Source organism: Oncorhynchus keta, unplaced genomic scaffold, assembly GCF_023373465.1.
Source record: "Oncorhynchus keta strain PuntledgeMale-10-30-2019 unplaced genomic scaffold, Oket_V2 Un_scaffold_584_pilon_pilon, whole genome shotgun sequence".
NCBI classification, from domain to species: Eukaryota; Metazoa; Chordata; class Actinopteri; order Salmoniformes; family Salmonidae; genus Oncorhynchus; species Oncorhynchus keta.
Window position 1 is genome coordinate 1,012,492 of NW_026290969.1, and position 26,991 is coordinate 1,039,482.

A 26,991-nucleotide genomic window follows, 5' to 3' on the forward strand; every position below is an offset into this window, starting at 1 on the left:
TCAGTCAGGTTTCAAGACTAGTCATTCAACTGAGACTGCTCTTCTCTGTATCACGGAGGCGCTCCGCACTGCTAAAGCTAACTCTCTCTCCTCTGCTCTCATCCTTCTAGACCTATCGGCTGCCTTCGATACTGTGAACCATCAGATCCTCCTCTCCACCCTCTCCGAGTTGGGCATCTCCGGCGCGGCCCACGCTTGGATTGCGTCCTACCTGACAGGTCGCTCCTACCAGGTGGCGTGGCGACAATCTGTCTCCTCACCACGCGCTCTCACCACTGGTGTCCCCCAGGGCTCTGTTCTAGGCCCTCTCCTATTCTCGCTATACACCAAGTCACTTGGCTCTGTCATAACCTCACATGGTCTCTCCTATCATTGCTATGTAGACGACACACAATTAATCTTCTCCTTTCCCCCTTCTGATGACCAGGTGGCGAATTGCATCTCTGCATGTCTGGCAGACATATCAGTGTGGATGACGGATCACCACCTCAAGCTGAACCTCGGCAAGACGGAGCTGCTCTTTCCATGATCTTGCCATCACGGTTGACAACTCCATTGTGTCCTCCTCCCAGAGCGCTAAGAACCTTGGCGTGATCCTGGACAACACCCTGTCGTTCTCAACTAACATCAAGGCGGTGGCCCGTTCCTGTAGGTTCATGCTCTACAACATCCGCAGAGTACGACCCTGCCTCACACAGGAAGCGGCGCAGGTCCTAATCCAGGCACTTGTCATCTCCCGTCTGGATTACTGCAACTCGCTGTTGGCTGGGCTCCCTGCCTGTGCCATTAAACCCCTACAACTCATCCAGAACGCCGCAGCCCGTCTGGTGTTCAACCTTCCCAAGTTCTCTCACGTCACCCCGCTCCTCCGCTCTCTCCACTGGCTTCCAGTTGAAGCTCGCATCCGCTACAAGACCATGGTGCTTGCCTACGGAGCTGTGAGGGGAACGGCGCCTCAGTACCTCCAGGCTCTGATCAGGCCCTACACCCAAACAAGGGCACTGCGTTCATCCACCTCTGGCCTGCTCGCCTCCCTACCACTGAGGAAGTACAGTTCCCGCTCAGCCCAGTCAAAACTGTTCGCTGCTCTGGCCCCCCAATGGTGGAACAAACTCCCTCACGACGCCAGAACAGCGGAGTCAATCACCACCTTCCGGAGACACCTGAAACCCCACCTCTTTAAGGAATACCTAGGATAGGATAAAGTAATCCTTCTCACCCCCCCCCCCCCTTAAAAGATTTAGATGCACTATTGTAAAGTGGCTGTTCCACTGGATGTCATAAGGTGAATGCACCAATTTGTAAGTCGCTCTGGATAAGAGCGTCTGCTAAATGACTTAAATGTAATGTAAATGTAAATGTAGTTGTCTAAAATTGGATTTGAGTCAAATCTAGACCTTGCTCTTAACTTGGTACGCGCAGAGAATTGCCCTAAAGGTGGTTACGTCCACTTCTGACCCGAGGCTATAAAACCTGTGAGTGAAGAATTAACATATCAGACTAAGTGACCCAAGCTGAAGCCGAGGTCTAAAAAGTCAACGAACCCAAAACGCAACACAAGTTTGAAGACAAAGAAATATTTTTCTACCCAAGCTACGGATGAGTAGCTGTGTCTAAGCGGGTTAATTCAAGTCGAACCACCTAGCATCCACTCCCCATCGAATCGTGGTATCTACACTGTTTCATTCCTACGCTGTGAGCTCTGAGCTACAGAGCTGTCTGTCCTCAGAAGAACCCTTCCAGAGCAAGGGCGAGGGAACAGACTCCTAAGCTAAAAGGACACCGACATCGTGAGGACAACCAAAGAGTCATTGAGCAGCCTGAACGGTCCACGCAGAGAATCCACTGAGACCTTCCCCACATAATTACATCATTATATTCTGACCCATAAGAGCGGCAGTTTGGGGCAAGGCTAGGGTTAGAATAAGCATAGCTGACAAATTCACCCAAATGTATGTTTCTCTCGTGTACTTTGTATTTTTCTCTCTCTTTTAAATCCCCATTTTGGGTAACATGCGCCATAGTGTGCTGGCCCGTTATATTAAGTTCTAATCAATAGCCTAGATTGTGTTTTTGTGTATGTATATCTTTTATCATCATTTTAGCTTTCTAGTAAATAAATACTCAACTAAGATTGGTGTGGTACGAACTCATTGGTGAGACCCGGGTCCGTGCAGATTCCAGGATTATGAGATGTTCAGAACGAGACTGTAGAGGTAACTGGTTAATTAACGGCTGTTGTAAAATCGATATTCTGACATTCTTTGAGTTAATTTGGGAAATGTAAACTCAATAAAAACTAATTTTCCCATGGTGCCCCAAGTTAATGAGTTAATAATTGCTTGGTTCAGTTAATCACGGAATTAGAAACCTTTAATCATTCGATGAGCAACAGTCGTCACATTAACTAATACAACGTCACGACACTACTTTCTCTTGTAAACTAAAGACCCGGGGTGGAGATGAGAAGAGAAGGAAGTACCTATTTGAAAGTTAGAAAAAAATGACTAGCTCATAATTTTTTTTAAAGTAGCTCTCATTCTAGGAACGGTTGGAGACCCCTGCTCTAGGGCAATTCAGGTAGATGTTAGAGGGCTGAAGAATGTGTTTTGTTTTCATGTTTTGTGTTTGCTTTCCATGTATTGTGTAATTGATGTGTACAGTATATACTGTAGCTATGTATAGTGTAATTGTTGTTTATTGATGTGTTCATGCAGGGCTCATATGCAAAAGAGACCATGGTCTCAGCATGAATCCCTGGCTATATAATGGTTAGATCAAATTATATATAATGGTTAAATCAAAATTTCATTTTATGCTCTTTGTTGGATTGCAATGTTTTTATTCGATCAGGAACAAAATTGGAACAAACTAAAGCATAAACTTCAAGCACAGAGAGAAAATAGCACAGACATAAACATTCCTTGTACTTTCCATGGACGGGAGCTGTCCATATGATCGAGAAATTAGTTCCGTGTTTGTTCTTAGGTCGATCAGGCTGAAGTTAAAACTACTGTCTCCACAGTAAAGTGCTGTACCTCCCGCCCTTGCTCGCTCTCTCCCTCGCTCGCTCCCGGGGCTCTGTTAATAGATGACAGGTATTGCTGATGATAGTTATTTTCTCTAGTCAGCCATCTTGACAGGATGCTGATGGAAGCTGTGGCCTTTCTCTGAACCGACAGGAGATGAATGAAATCAAGATAATTTAGTTTGGCGTCTACTGTTGCCTAAGTGACTGTTTTCTACAGGATTGGAGATTATTAGTGTTTTGGTGCAATGCTAGCCCACATGAAAAATACTATAGTATTCTATGGTATAAATACTCTAGTATTGCTATATTTATATACTATAGTATTCACTGCAGGGTTATTTCGGACTCTACTGTAGTATTTACAGTGTTTTTACGGACATGACTGTAGTATACTGTAGTATTTACTGCAGTGGTTTGGGGGACATTAGTGTATTAAACTGTTGTATTTACAGTAGTGTTTTTGCAGACATGACTGCTGTCGTGTCTGCACTTAAGTGATATGACATGCTACTCTATAAAATCCTTTCTCTGTAATTAATATTACCTGATTGAGCTAATCATGTAAATGTAATTAACTAGAACGTCGGGGCACCACAAAATAATATTTATGGAGCAGTTATCCTCCGAATAAACTCTTCAAGACCTAGTAATATTTTACATCAATAGCAGTCAATATCAATCGTCCCCTTATTTCAGTCTCATCTGAAAGTTGTAAATTCTTGGTTATCTTCACGAACCCTGGCTAACAAGTTGAATCAGCAATACAAAATTGGGTTTAATTATTTATTTACTAAATACCTAACTAATCACACAGATTTACATATACACAGAATTAATCATACATTGATTACAAATTATGTCATAAAGGAAAACGTAGCGGACGGAACAGGTATGACAGCTGGTTACACAAAGAAAAGAGGGCGGGTTTGAGTGAAAGAGGGGGAAGACTGAAGAGCAAAGGGAGAAGCCATATCGGGCCGTAGGCAGCTACTCTATCATAAATACAGAATCTTATGCATTCTAAATTACCGCCCATTTGAAAAAGGTAAATGCAATAAATATTTACTCCGAGCTGCGCTTCGGTAGGTTGGTAGTAGATGGAAGGCCGTGTTGCCCAACAGAGTCCTTTGTCCTTTGAAGAGTGACTCTGGCGGTGAACAGGAAATGTTGTAGTGTCGTTGTTGTGTGGTAGACAGTATACTCTGTCTGTCCTCTCCTAGCCCACGTTTTCAGCTGCTGTTGCTAACTCAACGGCTAGGATGTATCACTTCAGTAGTGAATAAGAGTTCAAAGTTCATGCCATTCGCAACCAGAGCTCACACTGAGGTTGGCATTGTTCTGTAGTTATTATCTGAACCCTTCTGACATCGGATCGTCATCCTGATGTACCTGGAACAGAAAGTTATATTGTCATCAAGGCTTTATATAGGAAGGGAGAGGAGGGAGTGTTTCATTGTTTATAACCAATGTCTCTTCACGTGAGCGGGTCACTGAGTCAGGCCGAATTCACTCATGAAAACCCAATTCTCACATTTTGGAAGCTAAAATCACATTTCATCCCCTCCCAAATTAATTTATATTCAAATTGCACAACAATTCCATGTGAATCTGATAACTATAATGTGTAGACTTCACACTGTACCATTTATGTCATCCTATCATTGATGAGAATGTCTCAGATGCCAACCGAATTCATTAAGTACCAACGCATGTGTTCAACTGGTTGGATTACCAAAATATGGTTCATTTCCCCCCACCTTCTGATATTCCCAGAATCCCTGTTTAACAAAGAATATTCAAGAGTCCCTCTGTAGAGTCAAGAGAGAGGGAAGGGAGAAAGGTATTTATGGGGGGGGTTATAAACCTTACCCACAGGCCAACGTCATGACACTATATTATACTGTTGTATTTACTATACTGTTTTTGTTTTATTATGTTTGACACAGAAGTTGGTTCTTTCACATTGAGGAAAATGACATCATACCAAATATCCAAAATAGGCACGTCAACAAACAAAACCGATCCCACTTCTTCAATCACAGTCCATTCCAAGATACATCCCTACACAGGCTCAGTGGCCTGTGATGCAAGAACATTCACCAACAGGATTTCTTACAAGGCCTCGGCAGTGAAATTTCAGCTGCATTCACAATGTGTTGTGCTGTTCAGTTAAATAGTCAAATGTCCACCTTTTTAACATGTAACATTTTATGAGAAACCTTCACTTGTGGTGGCTCTAGAACCTTTGTTTCTTGCTTGCCACTCGTTCCTTCCATTGTTCTTATCGCCTCCAGATAGGGAACAAGCTGGAAACTCCTTTCTCTTGCCACCTCGATCTCCTTCAGCCTAACAGGGCACTCCAGGAATTTAGGGGGCATGTTCGCCACCAAAATTGCAGCATTTCACTTAATCTGGCATACTATACTCTTCCCATCTGCACACACTTGACAGATGACCAAATCTTCTGCATTTATGACACTGAAGGGGCTTGTGCACAAAAGCTCTTACAGGATATATCATGAATCCTATCTTTATATTAGAAGAGAGAGACTCTTCATCAAAGAACAGTAGTTTTTCTCTCCATCCACCCCTCAGATCTGTCAACGGCACCAAGCACTCCATCTACAGTATGTCGTCAGTTACAGTATCCTCTGCCTTTTCTCATGCGCCACCCCAGATATGACCCCCTTGATATAGGCGCCTTGCTTTGAAAATCCATACAGGAAACACTCTACTCTGATATCTTTATGAGACTTACGACACGCTTCCTCTGCTAAGCAGGCACAAAAAAAATCTAAATAAAACCACTTCTTGTGACTCTCAACACTTTCCTCCAACACATTCCAGATTTTCCTTGAGACGTTAAATGGATTTCCCAAGTAGCATTGGTCCAATACCCTCACTAGGGTCTAGGGGGTTTGCTAGCTTCCACCACAACAACTACATCTCTTGCTAACCTTCTTCCTCGCTTCTGTACCCTACTCATTCTCACTCTGTGCAATTATCTTCAACCGATTCGCTAGCAGTTTCAAACAAAACTTCACTTTCCACTATCTTGTCAATCCATATCAAGGGCCCCTCTATTACCTGTAGGGAACATAACATATGGTCTATACTTGGCATGTAGGTTTCTCACTCATGGGAGGCACAAATTGGGATATGGGGAAGGGAATGGGTGAGGTATATGCAAACTGAATACTGTAGTATTACTATAGTTTTTTTGCAGACACTGTAGTGTGAAAATACTGTAGTATTTACACAGTGTTTTTTGGAGATACTACTGTATCATTTACTGAAGTATTCTACAGTATAATACAAAATGCTATAGTAAGGGCTACACATGATCGAGGGATAGTACAGCATGTAGTATAGTATTCTACGGTATACTACACAGTTCCATATTAAGCACTACATGATCGATGGACACTACAATGTGTAGTATACTATACTACACAATTATAGAGTAAGCACTACACGATCGAGGGATACTACAGTGTGGAGTATAGCATTCTACATTATAAATTGGGAAGTTCGATTGGCTAACAGCCATGGTATACCACGGGTATGACAAAACATGTATTTTTACTGCTCTAAATACATTGGTAATCAGTTTATACTAGCAATAAGGCACCACGGAGGTTTGTGGTATATGGCCAATATATCACAGCGATGCGAAGTGCCTAAGAACAGCCCTTAGCTATGGTATGTTGTCCATATACCACACTCCCTTGTGCCTTATTACTTAAGTATAATACAGTTTACTACAGAATTCTATAGTAAGTACTGAAGAATTCTATGGCAAACTGTACATTTTTTTCTTGTGGGAGGTGTGAGCCACAAGATGATTTTAGTTTAAATCTGCTCTGTATGTGTCAAGGATTATTTTGCAAATCATTATAATAATACGATCAGATCATTGTGTTCTTGAGGAATAATTACCTGAAGCGTTTCCCCTCCATTTCATCATGTGACTTTAGCTCAACAAGTTTAACTGAATGCCTGAAATTACTTTGATTGTCGCCTACAGTAAAGTCATAGATACCATAGATACAGTACCAGCCAAAGGTTTGGACACACCTACTCATTCAAAGGGTTTTTCTTTATTTTTCTTTATTTTCTACATTGTAGAATAATAGTGAAGACATCAAAACTATGAAATAACACATATGGAATCATGTAAAAAACAAAAAAATATTAATAAACAAATCAAAATATATTTTAGATTTTAGATTCTTCAATGTAGCCACCCTTTGGCTTGATGACAGCTTTGCACACGCTTGGCATTCTGTCAACCATCTCTAACCTGTACCTACCCCCGCACACTGACACGGTACCGGTACCCCCTAGCATCGCTATTGTTATGTTATTGTGTTACTTTTAATTTAAAAAAATTATGTTTTCTTAACTGTTCTTGAACTGCACTGTTGGTTAAGGGCTTTGCAAGTAAGCATTTCACGGTAAAGTCTACACTTGTTGTATTCGGCGCATTTAATTTGATCAGTCAGCAATTGAAAGAGAACATTGCTCTCCGTGGCTGCATCTGCTGCAGTGCCACAGGATCCTTTGTCCCAGACACTCATGGTTCCAGTCATTGTTCTCAAGAATAAGGCTGATGGAAGACAGACCAATAACCAACACAGCAGAATATGAAGCGCATCATCAATTCATTACAAACAGCAGCTTTCAGGTTCATCTGGGAGGGCTCTCTCAAGGTATGCTTTCAATTGACAGACATTTGACCATTAGAAACCAATTCTGTTTTTCTCTTCCATCCAACCTTGTTCTCATGGGGCCGGTTGGGGTCGGCGACAGAGATAATGACAGGGATGCACATGTCTTACTTCAGGAAGGGAGGACCACACTAGCCACTCAAATCAAATCACTCATCTATGGTTTGTGTCCCTGTCAGGTGCATCAGTACTACAGTTCTCTACCTGAGGACAGGGTGCCGTATGTGAACAGCCCAGGAGAGAAGCACCGCATCAAACAGCTGATTCACCAGCTGCCCCCGCACGACAACGAGGTGACACACTAGTTTACCTGATACACTGTGTCTAGTGACTATTGACACATTCACGCAGGTATGGATGATGTGTTTGATAATGATGATGATGGAGTATTATGTTGATCCGGTTGTCAGGTCCGGTACTGTAACGCGCTGGACGACGAGGAGAAGAGGGAGCTCAAGCTCTTCAGTAACCAGAGGAAAAGGGACAACCTGGGCCGAGGCAATGTCCGCCCTTTCCCACTGTCCGTCAGTGGGGCCATCTGCGAACAGGTACACACATGCTGACACAAAACAATCATCACAGAAATCCTACAGCACAAAGAGCAGACACATAGGGGGTTCCACTAGGTCAGGTATTCCCAAACTGGGGTACGGGGGTACGCCCAATGCTGTCGGGGGTACGCCAAATAAAAATGTGATTCACATATACAATAACAATTAAAAAATCTATATAACAATAAGAATTCTTTACATTTTCAAACAGTCCATTTATATTTTCCAACGGGGCTATACATTTAGGTGAGGTTTCGTTTACTGCCAAAAATAAAATTAAACCATCTAGTGTTCAGCGAAATAGCAACACAATGTCAAATACAGGTAGCCTACTCAAATAATTAACATCCAATCACATTAACCGTTACTCTCTCACAGCTGCTGCTCATTGCACTTGCTGGAAAATGGATCAATCGTAAAAAAATAAGTAAGGCCTGCGTCCATAGAGACACATACCAGCTCTACTGGTAGTACTGCTAAGTTGTTCTGCTTCCACGAACACATCCAATGCTAGCATCAGTAATTCTACATTTGTTGTTAGCCCAGCTAGCATAGACACTGACGGTTGTGACTCTGATGCAGCCGAAGAACTGCTGCCCCCATACCCGGGAAAGCACAGAACAACAGACAGAGACATTTGACCATCGAAGAGGCACAAATATGATGAGAAATACATTGATTTGGGGTTCACTTACACTACCGTTCAAAAGTTTGGGATCACTTAGAAATGTCCTTGTTTTTTAAAGAAAAGTACATTTTTTGTCCATCAAAATAACATCATATTGATCAGAAATACAGTGTAGAAAATTGTTAATGTAAATGACTATTGTAGCTGGAAGCGAAAGAGGAGTGAATAGAAAGAGGAGTGGGAGGCCCCGGTGCACAACTGAGCAAGAGGACAAGTACATTAGAGTGTCTAGTTTGAGAAACAGACGACTCACAAGTCCTCAACTGGCAGCTTCATTAAATAGTATCTGCAAAAAAAATGTCAATAGTGAAGAGGCGACTCCTGGATGCTGGCCTACTAGGCAGAGTTGCAAAGAAACTCTTGCAAATCACAATTCCAGTGAGTCAGAAGTTTACATACACTAAGTTGACTGTGCCTTTAACCAGAAGGGGACTAGGGTTCCAATTTGGGAACACCCCCCCCACGTTCAGCTGGAAGGTGGCGCATGGAACGCAAAAATATTCCTAAAAATATTTAACCTCCACACATTAACAAGTCCAATGGCTCAAATGAAAGATAAACACCTTGTTTATCTACTCAGATTTCTAAAATGTTTTACGGCGAAAACATAGCACATATTTATGTCAAACCACCACCGAAGACACAGCTAATTTGCATAGCCAAGTTGAAAAACATATGCAATCAACAAATGCAGGATTAAAAGAAAAATAATGCACTAACCTTTTGAAATCTTCATCAGATGACAGTAATATAACATGTTACACAGTACATTTATGTTTTTTTCAATAATATGCTATATATATCCTGTTTACAATGATGCATCGTTCAAAAAATGCTACTCAAATGTCCTGAGAAATGACGATAGCTCCGGCAGATAACGTCAGCTAACAAGGAATACACATCATAAACATTGACTAAATATGCATGTTCTACATATATATAGTTAGATACACTTCTTCTGAATGCAATCGCTATGTTACATTTATTTTTAACGTTACAGGTTTCGTTCACTAGGCTATACTATGAGTCGGCGCTCAAAAAGTAGCATTATGGATCCTCTATCTTGGAGTCCACAGAAACCCATATTTACCACATAAATATTCCCTTACCTTTGCTGTTCTTCCATCAGAAGACCTGGAAGGAATTATACTTACCAAAAACAGTGTTTAGTTTTGCAGTCTGTGTCTTTCGGTTCTCAAACACGACACAATTCGGTTGAAATGTAGCCAAAAGTCAAGTGGATGCGCACCAAAACGTTGAACTTACATATTATATGTCGACTAAACTTGTCAAACTAAGTTCATAATCAAGCTTTAACAAGTTATAAAGGTGTACAGCAATCGTGAGGACGAACAGAAACGCATGCATTGTATAATCGATCTTGGGAAAAAGACAGGACCGGAGCAGAGCGCGCATGAGAGTGACCTGTTTTTTCGCGTGACCGAAAGGTTTCGGCCCGCCAAAACTCTCGTGAGCGCGCGATTCTCATAATGAGAAGCCCCATTGAAAGCAGACATCGCGCTGAAGACAAAGAGACTGTTCCCAGACCTGTAAGTGCTTGGGAAGGGTGGGGGCGATGACGTCAAAGTTGGGCCAACTTTTCTGATGACAAGAGAGAGTTTGGGAGAATGACTGCCCTGAGAGTTCTGCTTTACATACATACATAATTTAAACGGTTTTAGAAGCTTTAGAGTGTTTTCTATTCAATAATATTTTTTATTTGCATATATTAGCAACTTTTGACAAAAAAAAATTATGTTTACTATGGGCACGCAATTACTCCAGCGGGGGCAGTAGACAGCCCTATCCCCAACAGGTTTTAAACAGCTTGGAAAATTCCAGACAATTATGTTATGGCTTTAGAAGCTTCTGATAGGCTAATTGACATACTTTTTGTAAATTGGAGGTGTACCTGTGGATGTATTTCAAGGCCTGCCTTCAAACTCAGTGCCTCTTTGCTTGACATCATGGGAAAATCACAAAAAATCAGCCAAGACCTCAGAAAAAAATTATAGACCTCTGCAAATTTGGTTCATCCTGAAACATTTGACCCAAGTTACACAATTTTAAGGCAATGCTACCAAATACTAATTGAGTGTATGTAAACTTCTGACCCACTGTGAATGTGATGAAATAAATAAAAGCTGAAATAAATCGTTCTCTCCACTATTATTCTGACATTTCACATTCTTAAAATAAAGTGGTGATCATAACTGACCTAAGACAGGGAATTTTTACTTGGATTAAATGTCAGGAATTGTGAAGAATTTAAATGTATTTGGCTAAGGTGTATGTAAACTTCCGACTTCAACTGTATATGCATCCTTTCTAACATACCGTTCTCATTAACCTGTGGTTAGTTATTCACAATTTTTGATGAACAAATAAGGGTTGCATGTACAGTGGTGCAAAAAATTATTTAGTCAGCCACCAATTGTGCAAGTTCTCCCACTTAAAAAGATGAGAGGCCTGTAATTTTCATCATAGGTACACTTCAACTATGACAGACAAAATGAGAAAAAAAATCCAGAGAATCACATTGTAGAATTTTTTATGAATTTATTTGGCAGAATTAAGATGGCAAAAAACAACATTTGAAAGTGTACTGACCCTGGTTCTAGAGGGGGTACGCAGCTGGAGGATGAATGTTTGAATGGGTACGGGGCTATAAAAAGTTTGGGAACCACTGCACTAGGGGACAGTGCAAATGGGATAAAATCTTTGCCACAGCAAATCAAATATTTGAAAATAATCAGCTTGCCTTGGTATTCTGTTTGATGTCTAATCAGAAGGATTAGCCATAGAAGCCCTTTTGTGATTAGGTCATGCACATTTAAAAAGATTGGATTATTTATATCATGTAACTGGCGTCTTGCTCCCCCTCCCCCTCGGTCAATTCCTTTCTTTGACTCTCTCTTTCTCTCTCTTTTCATCTATTTATCTCTCACTCCCTCGCCCTGTCTCCCCTGCCTCCACTCGCTTTCTCACTCTCACTCTCTCAGTGTGGGGGCCAGATAAATGGAGGGGACATTGTGGTGTTTGCGTCACGGGCAGGCCACGGCCTGGTGTGGCACCCTCACTGCTTTGTGTGCAGCATGTGTGAGGAGCTCCTGGTGGACCTAATCTACTTTCACCAGGAAGGGAAGATCTACTGCGGCCGGCACCATTCAGAGATGCTCAAACCCCGCTGCTGTGCCTGCGATGAGGTGAGCCCGGCTGGGCTTAGAGGGCTGGGGTGGTGGGAGGGTTGGCTGGGTTAGCTGGAGCTCAGAAGGTTGAGCTAAGATGCGTGCAAGCCCAGAATCTGTCACCGCTTGGTGTCTATCTCTCTCCCCCTCTGGTGTTCTATGGTTTGACAGTCTGTTCTCTGTCTCTCCTGCATATTATATTTCATTGTCTTTGCTGATGAGCTTGGTGTCTCTAATAGCTTTAGATGATTTTGCTGATGATTATCTTTGCTCTCTCTCTGTCTGCCTGTCACTCTCTCTCACTCTCTTTTTTAGATTATTTTTGCTGATGAGTGCACAGAGGCAGAAGGCAGGCACTGGCACATGAAGCACTTCTGCTGCTATGAGTGTGAGGCTCCGCTGGGCGGCCAGCGCTACATCATGAAGGATGGACGTCCACACTGCTGCCACTGCTTCGAGTCCCTGTATGCAGAGTACTGTGACGCCTGCGGTGAACACATAGGTACATGGTTCTAGATGTTTCCTAAACACGATTTATACATGCTTACTGCACTCTTCTCTTTCTTTCTATTGATTATTATCAGATTGTACGTTTAGACATGGAAATAGATAAATCATGCAAAGATTCTATTCTTCAAAACGCACCTGCATCCTTTTCCTGTTTTTCTGTCTTTCCCTCTGTCTCTGCCACTCTCTCCATTGCTTTCATTTCCTGCCATCCCACTCAGTCTCTCTTAGTAACTTTATATCAATCCCCGTTTTTCTTTATAGCATTTCTTCCCTTGCTCTATTTTTCACCCTTTCTTTGTCTCTGTGTCTCTTTACATGTATCTTACCCCCTGTCTTCCAGCCTCTCTCTTTGACTGTGTTGTTTCCACACACTATAAAACGCACTTTGTCTTTCTCTGTGTCATTACCGCCATCTCTCCATGTCTCAACTCATTTCATTATTGACATGTTTTTTTGTGTGACAAAACACAATGGCGTCATTCAAGGACCCTGTAGTCGTTAAGAGAGAATAGTCATAAAATCTGAGATAGAAATCCATAGCTTCAAGCATTCATGACAAAAGCTTATAATAGAAAACATTACATACCAATTTACAGTAGAAGTCATTTGGAAAGCAGCTGTCACTCGATAGCAGAACAGAACACTCAGAGCCATGTGCATCATTCAGCTGTGCTAAGACATGACTGGCTAGGGAAATGAAGGTGGTTATTATCTGCTGCCCAGAATCCAGTTAGACAGGGGGAAGCTATGAGCCATTCAGACCCAGAGGATGCCATGTTGTGTCCAGATGGACCATGTGAAATATTATTAGTTCCCTTGGTTTAGGAGAAGGGCTTTCTATAAATGTATTTTTAAATTATTATATAGACCGCATAATCTCAGTTTTGGGTAAAATCACAATATCAGTTTGTACTGTACTTAATTTCTTCATCCAGTAAATATCATTAAAATATTTTGCAGGCTCATATTTTACAGATTAGCTGTTGGCTTACTGAGGAGTGATACAGTCTCACTGTAGATAATGGGTTTATTAGACTCAGTATGTGATATCCCAACACTGACACCTTATTAGTAGTAAGTAGTAGTATTATTTCAAATTCTAATTGTAACCGGTGTGAAATGGCTCGCTAGCTAGCGGGGCGCACGCTAGCAACATTTCAATCGGTGAAGTTACTCGCTCTGAGACCTTGAAGTGGTTGTATTTCTTGCTCTGCAAGGGCTGCGGCTTTTGTGGAGCAATAGGTAACGATGATTTGTGGGTCGCAGTTGTTGACGTGTGCAGAGGGTCCCTGGTTCAAGCCCAGGTAGGGGCGAGGAGAGGGATGGAAGCAACACTGTTACATAATGACAGGATCTAATCCTTTCCCTAGGCATTGACCAGGGCCAGATGACATATGACGGGCAGCATTGGCACGCCACAGAGGAGTGTTTCTGCTGTGCCCGCTGTAAGCGTTCCCTCCTGGGGCGCCCCTTCCTGCCCAAACAGGGACAGATCTACTGCTCACGCTCCTGCAGCACCGGACAGGTGAACAACCACCACTTGACTGAATGTTCAATTGACCATTGTATAGTATGTGTGTTTTGTATGTATTTCAATTATATGTTATAAATTCTATAAATTCCATCAATCAGGACCCAGACGAGTCAGACTCATCTGACTCAGCCTTCCAGAGTGCCCGCTCCCGTGAGTCTCACCACAGCATCAAGATTCTAAAACCGGAGCGCCGAAATGCCGAGCAGGAGCGTCGCCAGCCAGCACCCATGACTGATCGTCTATCTGTTGAGGTGGACCCGCTGTCTATCCAAATGGACCGTCTGAGCCTTGGCTCTAGCCAGACACCCAGTCGAACACCCAGCCGCACACCCAGTCACGCCCCCAGCCGCACCCCTAGTCTCAACCAAGTGTGGATGAGCCGGGATGAACCTTACCCCCCAGCCTATGAGACAGCCAACGAGGGCTCCCAGCAGGATGCCTCTCCAACCCCCAATTCCCTGCTCCTGGGCCTGTGTAACCCCAGGAAAGGCTACAGCCCCAGCTCCCACAACCCCCTGCCCCCAGCCCAGAGCCCTGTCAACCCAGGAAAAAGGCCTGAGTCCAGAGCTAAAGTGCAGGGCAACACGAAGCGAACGCCCATGGCGGCACTGAGGGGTCAATCCTTCCAGGACAACTGGATCCACCACAGCCAAGACGAGTTCCGCCCACCCAAGCTGAGGACCCAGATGAGCTTCAACGAGGTGTCCAGCCAAGGCCAGGGCTTCTCGGACAAGAGGAACATCAGCATGCATTGCTTCCAGAGGGACAGCAGGCCCCCCCTGACCAGGACCAGGAAAGCAATGAGCAATGGCATGAGCTTCACAGAACCCCTCACCCCTTTGGAACAGACCCCCCGAGGATCTATGGAGTCTCTTGCCCTGTCCAATGCTACAGGTACTGTACCCTCTCAACTGAGTTTAGAAGCTACATTGTAGACAAGGGGCTTTATTTTCGGCGGGTGTTAAGCCAGCACAATTGTCAAATGCATGCTCGTTTTGCAATTTCAACCTGTTAAAGCCGGCGCTCTTCTGTTTTCAAACCCTAGCATCAGGATTGGTAAATGACCTAGCTTGCGATGAGGTAGGAGGTTTGGCAATATTTGGGGTGTAGCCTTAAAAACTTGTGCCAAAGTACAAATTTCAGGTAACGCTGGTCCCCACGATGTAATGAAACATTCTGGCAATGTTTAACCTCTAGCGACGAGCAATCCCGTATCCGGGAGCGTAATCATAGCCTCAAGTGCATTACTGAATGCATCAAGTGCATTATTGAAACACAAGCTTAGCCTTTTGTTAACAACACTATTATCTCAGATTTTCAAAATATGCGTTACAGCCAACGCTAGACAAGCATTTGTGTAAGTTTAGCATGGCATAATGCTATGCTAGGCTGTGCTGGCAGCAGGCAACATTTTCACAAAAATAAGAAAAGCAACCAAATTAAAAGGAACATTTGCTATCTAACTGGGAGTCTACTGAGTGAAAGCATCTGCATTACCTTTGAAGAACTTCAGATGCTTTCACTCAGTAGACTCCCAGTTAGATAGCAAATGTTCCTTTTTTCCAAAAATAATATTTTTGGAGGCGAGAAATCGACCGAAAATACTTCAACTATAACGCCAAACTTTTTTCAAAGTTTGCTCCATAATATCGACAGAAACACGGCAAATGTTGTTTAGGATCCATCCTCAAAGTGTTTTTAACATATTTATTCAATAATATATCCGTGGAGGCAGTTGGTTTCTCATAAGAAACTATTGGAAAAATGGCTACCTCAGTATTTTACGCAACGTTTTCTCCGGGAGACACCATGCGTCCACTCGCCCTATATGGTCTCTTACAGCCATTCTCCAATGGAAATGCCTAAAAAGACGTCACAAGGCTGCAGACACCTTGGGGAAAACGTGGAAAACGTAAGCTGACTCCTAGCTCCTCCACAGCCATATAAGGAGTCATTGGCATGAGGCTGTTTAAAAAAATGCGTCACTTCCTGATTGGATCTTTATCTGGGTTTCGCCTGTAACATCAGTTCTGTGGCACTCACAGACAATATCTTTGCAGTTTTGGAAACGTCAGAGTGTTTTCTTTCCAAAGCTGTCAATTATCTGCATAGTCAAGCATCTTTTCGTGACAAAATATCTTGTTTAAAACGGGAACGTTTTTCATCCCAAAATTAAAATAGCGCCCCCTATATCCAATAATTAAAGAACAAATTGGGCCTCCCGAGTGGCGCAGTGGTCTAAGGCACTGTATCGCAGACACGGTTGCCAGGTGTACAGTGTTTCCTCCGACACATTGATGCGGCTGGCTTCTGGGTTAAGTGGGCACTGTGTGAAGAAGCAGGGCGGCTTGGGTGGGTTGTGTTTCGGAGGACACACGGCTCTTGACCTTCCCCTCTCACGATTCCATACGGGAGTTGCAAGGATGAGACAAGACTGTAACTAACAATTGGATACCACGATATTGGGGAGAAAAAATAGGTAAAAAAATAACAAATTAAATGTGTTCTAGGAACATTCTTGCAACATCTGGCGAATGCTTTATGCAAACATTCTATAATCATCAGTACGGCTGGACAGTTTGTGTGTCATGAAAACATATGCCACGACCTATCAAATGTTCTGGGAACTTTCACAGAACCAATTCTGGTTTGCTGGGAAAACATTACAGGTACATTGTGTTATTACATTACCTGGAAACCTACTGAGAATGTTTGGGGAATGTTCTGTGGTGGTTGTTACAGATGTTGTGGACAACATTTTAGTGAATGTTAGGAGAACATACCAATGATATTTCCTTAAAAAAATGTTTTTAGGATGTTATCATCCTAATGTTAGATAAAACTAGAACGTATTGGGAATCTTAGCTAATGTTCTGGGAATGTTCCCGGTTTGCTGAGAAGACTATCATAAAAGGTTTGGCTCATGTGACTGCTTTGAAATACATCTTAATTACCAAAGCTTTCTTAAAAGATCAAGGTCGGGAGCATCTATTTTTTATATACAGTGCCTTGCGAAAGTATTCGGCCCCCTTGGACTTTGCGACCTTTTGCCACTTTTCAGGCTTCAAACATAAAGATATAAAACTGTATTTTTTTGTGAAGAATCAACAACAAGTGGGACACAATCATGAAGTGGAACGACATTTATTGGATATTTCAAACTTTTTTAACAAATCAAAAACTGAAAAATTGGGCGTGCAAAATTATTCAGCCCCTTTACTTTCAGTGCAGCAAACTCTCTCCAGAAGTTCAGTGAGGATCTCTGAATGATCCAATGTTGACCTAAATGACTAATGATGATAAATACAATCCACCTGTGTGTAAAAAAATACAGTTTTATATCTTTATGTTTGAAGCTTGAAATGTAGCAAAAGGTCGCAAAGTTGAAGGGGGCGAAATACTTTCGCAATGCACTGTATGTGGGCTATTGTACATTATTTTATCCAGCTACTGTTATTATTTGCATGTATGTAAAAACCCCTCCATGCCCATCATTGAACGAGAGATAGGATGATCCGGTGAGACTCGTATTTAAAAACATTTAAGTGAATATCCTGTAGCAATAGCTTGTTTTCTGTTTTTTATTTTTTATTAAAAAACAAGCCCTTATCGCAGGGGTTCCCAAATGTTTTTGACCCGTGGCCCCATTTTGATGTCAAAAAATTCTTGTGACCATGTGAAACAAATGATGTAATTAACAGCCTATGTTTACTTTTTTAATTGGGGCTACGCAGTCAATTGCAAAACCTTCTAACAGTATTTCTGAACTCACCATCATGTACTTTAAATGTGGGGCTGTCAATTGCAAATTAGTCTGACATAATTTCTCTTATCTCACCAGCACTAATGAGATGGGTGTGCTTAATGCATGTCCCGTCGGAGCTTCTCAAAGTCAGGGAGCGTGGTTGACAGTGCACACCTCATCTCTCCTGTCACATCCAACCTGGATCGATATTTGTTTTTAATGCAGACGAGAGTACTGAATCAGCGTACCATGAGTTGCAATGTCACGTTCTGACCTTAGTTCCTTTGTTCTGTCTTTGTTTTAGTATGGTCAGGGCGTGTGTTGGGGTGGGCAGTCTACGTTCTTTTTTCTATAATTTGGGATTTCTGTGTTTGGCCTGGTATGGTTCTCAATCAGAGGGAGCTGTCAATCGTTGTCCCTGATTGAGAACCATACTTAGGTAGCCTGGTTTCACCTTTGAGTGGTGAGTAATTATTTTCTGTTCAGTGTTTTTTGTATTCACCGTTCAGGACTGTTTCGTTTCGTTCTCGTTATTTTCTGTTCATGATAATAAATTATCATTATGGACACTTACCACGCTGCGCATTGATCCTCCTCTTCTTGCACCAACAACGGCCTTTACATGCAATGCTCGGAGGGAAACGGCACAGTATTCCCTTTGAGTCAGGAACCAAATCTCCTCCATAGTGACCCATGAATACATCGTCTGCAGAATTCAGGCACATGACATTGCGATCAGCTGATTGATTTCACTTAAGGGCATGTCAAATGAGCCAGGATCACAGTCAAACGGATTTTGCTGATATGGTCACTCATCTGAATAATGTTTTTGCATTTGCCCTGCATGCTTGTGTTCTTTTCGTTCAGTTTCCCAAATATGTCTATTACATAGGAAAGGAGACACATGGTCTGTTCATTACACAGACATTCAACAAAGTATGTTTATTTATATTCAGTGTGAATGACAACAGTTCCTCTGTCACGACTTATACCGAAGTCGGTTCCTCTCCTTGTCCGGGCGGTGTTCGGCGGTCATTTTCCATTTGTTTTTTCTTGTTTTCCCACACACCTGGTTTTCATTCCATCGTTACGTGTTGTGTATTTAACCCTCTGTTCCCCCCATGTCGTCGTGTGGTATTGTTTGTTGTAAATGCTTGGGCACATTGTTGTTCTGGTGCGCGACGGGTTTTGTACCCATTCTTTATTATTCTGGATGTTGGTGGTTATATATATACACTGCTAAAAAAAATAAAGGGAACACTTAATGTAACTCCAAGTCAATCCCACTTCTGTGAAATCAAACTGTCCACTTAGGAAGCAACACTGATTGACAATAAATTTCACATGCTGTTGTGCAAATGGAATAGACAACAGGTGGAAATTATAGGCAATTAGCAAGACACCCCCAATAAAGGAGTGGTTCTGCAGGTAGAGACCACAGACCACTTCTCAGTTCCTATGCTTCCTGGCTGATGTTTTGGTCACTTTTGAATGCTGGCGGTGCTTTCACTCTAGTGGTAGCATGAGACGGAGTCTACAACCCACACAAGTGGCTCAGGTAGTGCAGCTCATCCAGGATGGCACATCAATGTGAGCTGTGAAAAGAAGGTTTGCTGTGTCTGTCAGCGTAGTGTCCAGAGCATGGAGGCGCTACCAGGAGACAGGCCAGTACATCAGGAGACGTGGAGGAGGCCGTAGGAGGGAAACAACCCATCAGCAGGACCACTACCTCCGCCTTTGTGCAAGGGGGAGCACTGCCAGAGCCCTGCAAAATGACATCCAGCAGTCCACAAATGTGCATGTGTCTGCTCAAATGGTCAGAAACAGACTCCATGAGGGTGGTATGAGGGCCCGACGTCCAATTGAGCACATCTGGGACATCATGCGTTAGTCCAGGTTTGGGAGATGATCCCTCAGGAGACCATCCGCCACCTCATCAGGAGCATGCCCAGACGTTGTAGGGAGATCATACAGGCACGTGGAGGCCACACACACTACTGAGCCTCATTTTGACTTGTTTTAAGGACATTACATCAAAGTTGGATCAGCCTGTAGTGTGGTTTTCCACTTTAATTTTGAGTGTGACTCCAAATCCAGACCTCCATGGGTTGATACATTTGATTTCCATTGATAATTTTTGTGTGATTTTGTTGTCAGCACATTCAACTATGTAAAGAATAAAGTATTTAATAAGAATATTTCATTCATTCAGATCTAGGATATGTTATTTTAGTGTTCCCTTTATTTTTTTGAGCAGTGTATGTTAACAGGCAGACCTTATTTACATAAGTATTCAGACCCTTTGCTATATGACTCGAAATTGAGCTCTGGTTCATCCTGTTTCCATTGATCATCCTTGAGATGTTTCTACAACTTGATTGGAGTCCACCTGTTGTAAATTCAATTGGTTGGACATGATTTGGAAAGGCACATACCTGCCTACATAAGGTCCCACTGTTGACATTGAATGTTAGAGCAAAAACCAAGCTATGAGGTCGAAGGAATTGGCCGTAGAACTCTAAGACAGGATTGTGCCGAGGACAAATCTGGGATAGAGTATCAAAACATTTCTGCATCATCAAAGGTCCCCAAGAACACCATGGCCTCCATCATTCTTAAATGGAAAAAGTTTAAAACCACCAAGACTGTTCTTAGCGCTGGCCGCCCAGCCAAACTGAGTAATCGGGGGAGAAGAGCCTTGGTCAGGGAAGTGACCAAAAACTCAATGGTCACTCTGACAGAGCTTCAGACTTCCTCTATGGAGATGGGAGAACCTTCCAGATGGACATCCATCTCTGCAGCACTTCACCGATCAAGCTTTTATGGTAGAGTGGCCAGACAGAAGCCACTCTTCCGTAAAAGGCACATGACAGCATGCTTGGAGTTTGCCAAAAGGCACCTAAAGACTCTCTGACCATGAGAAACAAGATTCTCTAGTTTGATGAAACCAAGATTGAACTCTTTGGCCTGAATGCCCAGTGTCACGTCTGGAGGCACCATCTCTATGGTGAAGCATGGTGGTGGCACCATAATGCTATGGGGATATTTTTCAGCAGCAGGAACTGGGAGACTAGTCAGGATCGAGTGAAAGATGAACGGAGCAAAGTACAGAGAGATCCCTGATGAAAACATGCTCCAGAGCGCTCAGGACCCCAGACTGGTGAGAAGGTTCACCTTCCAACAGGACATCCACCCTAAACAATCAGCCAAGACAACGCAGGAGTAGCTTCGGGACAAGTCTCTGAATGTCCTTGAGTGGCCCCGCCAGAGCCTGGACTTGAACTCAATCGAGAGACCTGAAAATAGCTGTGCAGTGACGCTCCCCATCCAACCTGACAGAGCTTGGGAGGATCTGCAGAGAAGAATGGGAGAAAATCCCGAAATACAGGTGTGCCACTCTTGTAGCATCATACCCAAGTAGACTCAAGAATGTAATCGCTGCCAAAGATACTTCAAGAAAGTACTGAGTAAAGGGTCTGAATACTTGTGATGTGATTTTCTTTTTTGCAAAATTTTATAAAAGCCTGTTGTGCTTTCTACATCATGGAGTGTAGATTGATGAGGGGAAATCCATTTTAGAATAAGGCTGTAATGTAACAAAATGTGGAAAAAGTCAAAGGGTCTGAACACTTTCCAAATGCACTGCAGTTTTACAAACAGGCATGCGCAATGTAGTTTACAATTGGAGTTACTGTTAAGGCTTTCTTCCGATGAAAGAGAGGAGGACCAAAATGCAGCGTGGTTATTATTAAACATCTTTATTAAAGATGATAACGAACATTACAAAAACGTAACGTGAAAAACCAAACCAGCCCTATCTGGTGCAAACAAACACAGAGACAGGAACAACACTCAAAGAATATGGCTGCCTAAATATGGTTCCCAATCAGAGACAACTATAAACACCTGCCTCTGATTGAGAACCACTTCAGGCAACCATAGACTTTTCTAGATAACCCCACTATACTACAATCCCAATACCTACAAAAACCCCAAGACAAAACACACCACATAATTAACCCATGTCACACCCTGGCCTGACCAAAATAATAAAGAAAACACAAAATACTAAGACCAGGGCGTGACAGTTACCTGCTACATATCTCCAAGTTTGGCGCTCAGCTCTTTTGCCTGCCAGTTGCTCTCAGTGTATCCATTATAGCACAGTGGGTGTATAATACAATGCGTCCATATTGCAGAGGGAGACTTTCATAACTTGAGTGCAGAGGCCTTCCCGCCATCCTGTGATAGATGGAGCCCCATTTTGTGTCGCCCTCTTGATTGCTAGCTATAGAATCAATTCTTAGTTTCACAGTGTAATCTGACAAAGGTGTTGATGTGAGAGTGTGCCAAGAGTGTGCAAAGCTGTCATCAAGGCAAAAGGGTGGCTACTTTGAAGAATCTCAAATATAAAATATATTTAGATTTGTTTAACACTTGTTGGGTTACTACATGATTCCATATGTGTTATTTCATAGTTGTGATGTCTTCACTATTATTCTACAATGTAGAAAAATAAAGAAATAAAGAAAAACCCTTGAATGAGTAGGTGTACAAACTTTTGACTGGTACTGTATATGTACAACCAGGATTTTGGAAAATCTCCCGCTACCTCATTTTCATATCAGGCGACCCCTAGTTTGGGAAATGCTGCCTAATAGGCCACCCTTACCCTACTACAGTATATTGAAAGCTGGTTCAACAGCAATGAGTCTAGTGTCTTTCTTATCCTGGCCTAGGGTGGCAGGTAGCCTAGCGATTAAGAGCATTGGGCCAGTAACCAAAAGGTCACTGGTTGAATTCCTGAGATTACTTGGTGAAAAAACTGTTGATGTGCCCTTGAGCAAGGCACTTAGACCTTAATGCTCTGGATAAGAGCATCTGCTAAATGTATTTGTATTTCCATGCATTAGTCAAGTAGCCTGTTTCTAAATGGTCTACTTGTGAGGCATTATTCACATAGGCCTACCTGCAGTGTATAGGCTACTCCATTTGGCTTGTATCCACCCCCGCCTCTTGTCCGGTTATCCAACATATGTGCGGCTCCTCCAAACATATGCAAATGATTCAGTCCTATAACAGCAGGCCTAGGTTATATCTTGCTTATTGATAACGTGCCTCACACATAGAATACAATTTACAGGAGCCTAGTATTTTTTATTTGAGGATAAGTGCGACGAGTAAAGGCCTATACTATACTGAAGCCAATTACAACAACATTGACTGTCAACACTCAAAACATATTGAGCAAACACGGATCTTTTTTTGATTGTTTTGTTAATATTGCTGTTACTTGTTACTGTAGCCGATGCTATTTAATAAACTGTATCAATCCACAATGGACTAGGAAAATAATATTCGGTGACCACAGCCGAATTGGAGTTGATGATGACGCAAAGACCATCAATAAGCAACAGAACTTGAGACAATGGCATGCAGTATTGACCAGTGAGGGGTCAAGGACTCGTCACACCTATCATTTATTAATTCATCAAAACCCAGCCCTTTCGAGCCACTGTCAGCTATTGAGTTTATAATTCCCTCAGTGAAAATAGTACAAATATTTGATAATATGATAATAGGGATCATGAATGATTATTTAATACCTTCAGTATCTATATACATGAATAACCTGTGTGTGTATCTTTCCCAGGTAACTCACTGGATGGGGTAAGTAAGCGTCAAGAGCACCTGTCCCGATACTCCATGCCAGACCTTAGTAAGGACTCTGGGATGAATGTGTCTGAGAAGAGTAACATTGGCACACTGGGTTCCTCTGTCCAGTTCCGCAGCTCTGAGTCCCTGACCTCTCGGCCCTACGGGTACCTGAATGCGCCTGTGCAGATGGGGTACCCCCTGGGGTACTGGGATTCCCCACAGCCCCTGGCCTTTAAGGGTACAGGTCGCGTGGGCCTAATAGGGAGTAGTGGTAACCTCCGCATGACCCCCATGAGTGAGAGGATCCCTCGTCGTCGGCCGAATGGGCCAGAGCCCATACAGCAACAACAACCAACACAATCACGGCGACGCAAACACTGTGGCAATGGTAATGATGGAAACGGCAACCACCGCAGCAGCGGTCGCCACTACCGGCGTTCTCGACGCTCACGCTCTGACAATGCCCTCCACCTGACGGCCGACCGGGGAAGTCATATGATGGAACCCCCGCACCGTCGTGTTCAGGAGGACTATGACCGTTTCCCCGCCGGCCGTACCGCCCGGGACCTGTTTGGGGTGGAGGGCATAGGCGGGTACAGACAGCAGCCTTACAGACCCTGCCCCCGCACCACCTCAGACCTCACCCTGCACAATGCAGCGGGGGGTGGGGGGATGCAGCCGCTGGGCCTTGGGGGACCACACTTGGGTGGGGAGGGATACGGGGAGGGGGCGGACCTCTGGTGCTCCAGCTGCTCCTCATCCTCTGAGTCTGAAGAAGACGAGGGTTACTTCCTGGGGGAGCCCATCCCCAGACCTGTCCAGCTACGCTACCTCCACAATGAGGAGCTGCGCCACAGATACAGCCCTACAGGGATGGGAGGGATGGGGGGCCCCCATGGACCCATACATGGACCCCTACATGGAGGAAACCAAGGGCAGCTGCACGGACAGCTCCACATGCGCCAGAGGAGGAAGAGCAAGAACTGCATCATCTCATAGATAAAGTTAGGGATGGTGAGAATGGAGAGAGAGGGAGTGGGAGGGTGACAGAGAAAAAGAAAGTGAGAAAGAAAGGAAGGAGAGGGAGTGGGAGGGGGAGAGAGAAAGGGGGGAGAGAGAGTATATGAAAGAGTGATCGTGTGTGTGTGTCAAAGAGAGGCCTATATATATTTGATGTGTGTGAGTTACACAACTAGCTCTATGCGGTGGGGTGGGGGGATACACCTACACAGTATGAGCTAATCAGGACAAGAAGCCTGCAATGGAGTCAGGTGACTAACAATTGGCAAAAACATCACATTTGTATTGTTAACCGTATATTATTATATAGCCCAAGAAAGGTCTCAGCATTTGATTGATAAACAGTGTGTGTGTGTGTGTGTGTGTGTGTGTGTGTGTGTGTGTGTGTGTGTGTGTGTGTGTGTGTGTGTGTGTGTGTGTGTGTGTGTGTGTGTGTGTGTGTGTCTTCCACAGATACATAACAGAAATATGGGACAAATTCATAACATTTTACTGCTATAGTGAATTTACCAGCTGTTATTTAAAACCAGTTTAACAATGTCTAGAAATTGGATTTATGCATGCATAATGTTCAGTACGTCAACAAGGCATACAGATAATACAGCAATTAATTGCAATTCATGCTGGAGTTTACCAACTCTTTAGCATTATTTTTTTCTGTCTTGAAACCGACAAGGGATAAATTCACCATGTCTGTAAAGTTTAATGAATGATCCTAAATGACTCAGTTTCAAATAAGTATTGGTACACAACTCCAAGAGCACTAATGGCTGAAGTGCTCACATATTTTATGTACCTACTGGACCTTGGAAAACCACCTGAGTGGACCCTCTCATAGCATTGACCAACCAATGACTTATAAGCAGTCCATCACTTACTAAGGAGAACCAAAAACTGTCTGGCAAACACCACAGCCCTCCAAAACCAGTCAGCTGGAAGTGTGATTGCGGACGATGTGTGCTAGATAGATGCCATACAGTGTTGTCGTTTACCTCAGTGGAAACCAAGAGCTGCTGGATCTACAGTACAGTTGGCTAGCAGATTGTGTTATCATCCTGTATAAAAAGCCGTTGAACCTAACTACACTGCCCTGCTCTCCACGCTTACCAAGGACAGCTCTAGCCTACGCTCCTTGGCCATTCAGGCACAGTAACGTCCTGTATAGTCCTGTTTTCTCCCGCAACATGCTTTGTTTTTCAACGTTATAATATTACTACTAGATAAAACAGATAACAACAATAATAATACCTGTTAAGTGTATATAACAGTAAAATAAATGTTATTTAAGTTTTGGATGTAGTAATGTAAATGTTCTGTACATAATGGTCCTAAATATTTATATATATTTTGTAACTACAGAACCATTATTTGTATAACATGATGTAGAGATAGAAAAGGCTTGCATGTTTATTTGTTGATGTTGTGTCATATTGGAATTAAAGTGGATTTCGATGAGCAATGGAAATGTCACATCTTTTGGTGACACGATAACAATAACCATGTTTAATAGGCCATTATAAATGTTTATAAGTGTATATGAATGCTGTAATGCGGCTTGTTCCAGATTTCTGTGGTTGGTTGTAGCTGGAATCCCATGTTGTTTTGGTTGACTGACAGTCTCCGTTCCTCCAGACACCGCTCCAAATACTGGTGTGGAAATACGATCTGTTCATTACCAGTCTGCTGTTATTAGACTGCCTTACTGGCTGGCTGCTTAGTGATCATACATCAATCTAAACGCAGCCAAAAAAGAAATGTCCTCTCACTGTCAACTATGTTTATTTTCAGCAAACTTAACATGTGTAAATATTTGTATGAACATAACAAGATTCAACAACTGAGACATAAACTGAACAAGTTCCACAGACGTGACTAACAGAAAGGGGGGATCAAAATCTAAATTAACAGTCAGCATCTGGTGTGGCCACCAGTTGCATTAAGTACTGCAGTGCATCTCCTCCTCATGGACTGCACCAGATTTGCCAGTTCTTGCTGTGAGATGTTACCGCACTCTTCCACCAAGGCACCTGGCAAGTTCCCGGACATTTCTGGGGAGATGGCCCTAGCCTTCAACCTCCGATCCAACAGATCCAAGACGTGCTCAATGGGATTGAGATCAGGGCTCTTCGCTGGCCATGGCAGAACAATGACATTCCTGTCTTGCAGGAAATCCCGCACAGAACGAGCAGTATGGCTGGTGGCATTATCATGCTGGAGGGTCATGTCAGGATGAGCCTGCAGGAAGGGTACCACATGACGGAGGAGGATGTCTTCCCTGTAACGCACAGCGTTGCGATTGCCTGCAATGATAACAAGCTCATTCCGATGATGCTGTG

At 43.1% G+C, this 26,991-nt stretch overlaps 1 protein-coding gene across 1 annotated transcript in view; it reads left to right on the forward strand.

Annotated features, from left to right (window-relative positions):
* The window catches only part of LOC118361434 (prickle-like protein 2), a 117,636-nt gene extending 92,960 nt beyond the window's left edge, over positions 1-24,676 (forward strand). Inside the window, exons 3-9 of the mRNA XM_035741371.2 lie at positions 7,941-8,054; positions 8,172-8,309; positions 12,003-12,206; positions 12,504-12,690; positions 14,069-14,223; positions 14,331-15,126; positions 23,631-24,676. Of these exons, the coding sequence (XP_035597264.1) occupies positions 7,941-8,054; positions 8,172-8,309; positions 12,003-12,206; positions 12,504-12,690; positions 14,069-14,223; positions 14,331-15,126; positions 23,631-24,634 (2,598 nt within the window). The 3' untranslated portion in view covers positions 24,635-24,676. The remainder of the gene's footprint in view (positions 1-7,940; positions 8,055-8,171; positions 8,310-12,002; positions 12,207-12,503; positions 12,691-14,068; positions 14,224-14,330; positions 15,127-23,630) is intronic.
* Positions 24,677-26,991: the final 2,315 nt, after the last annotated feature.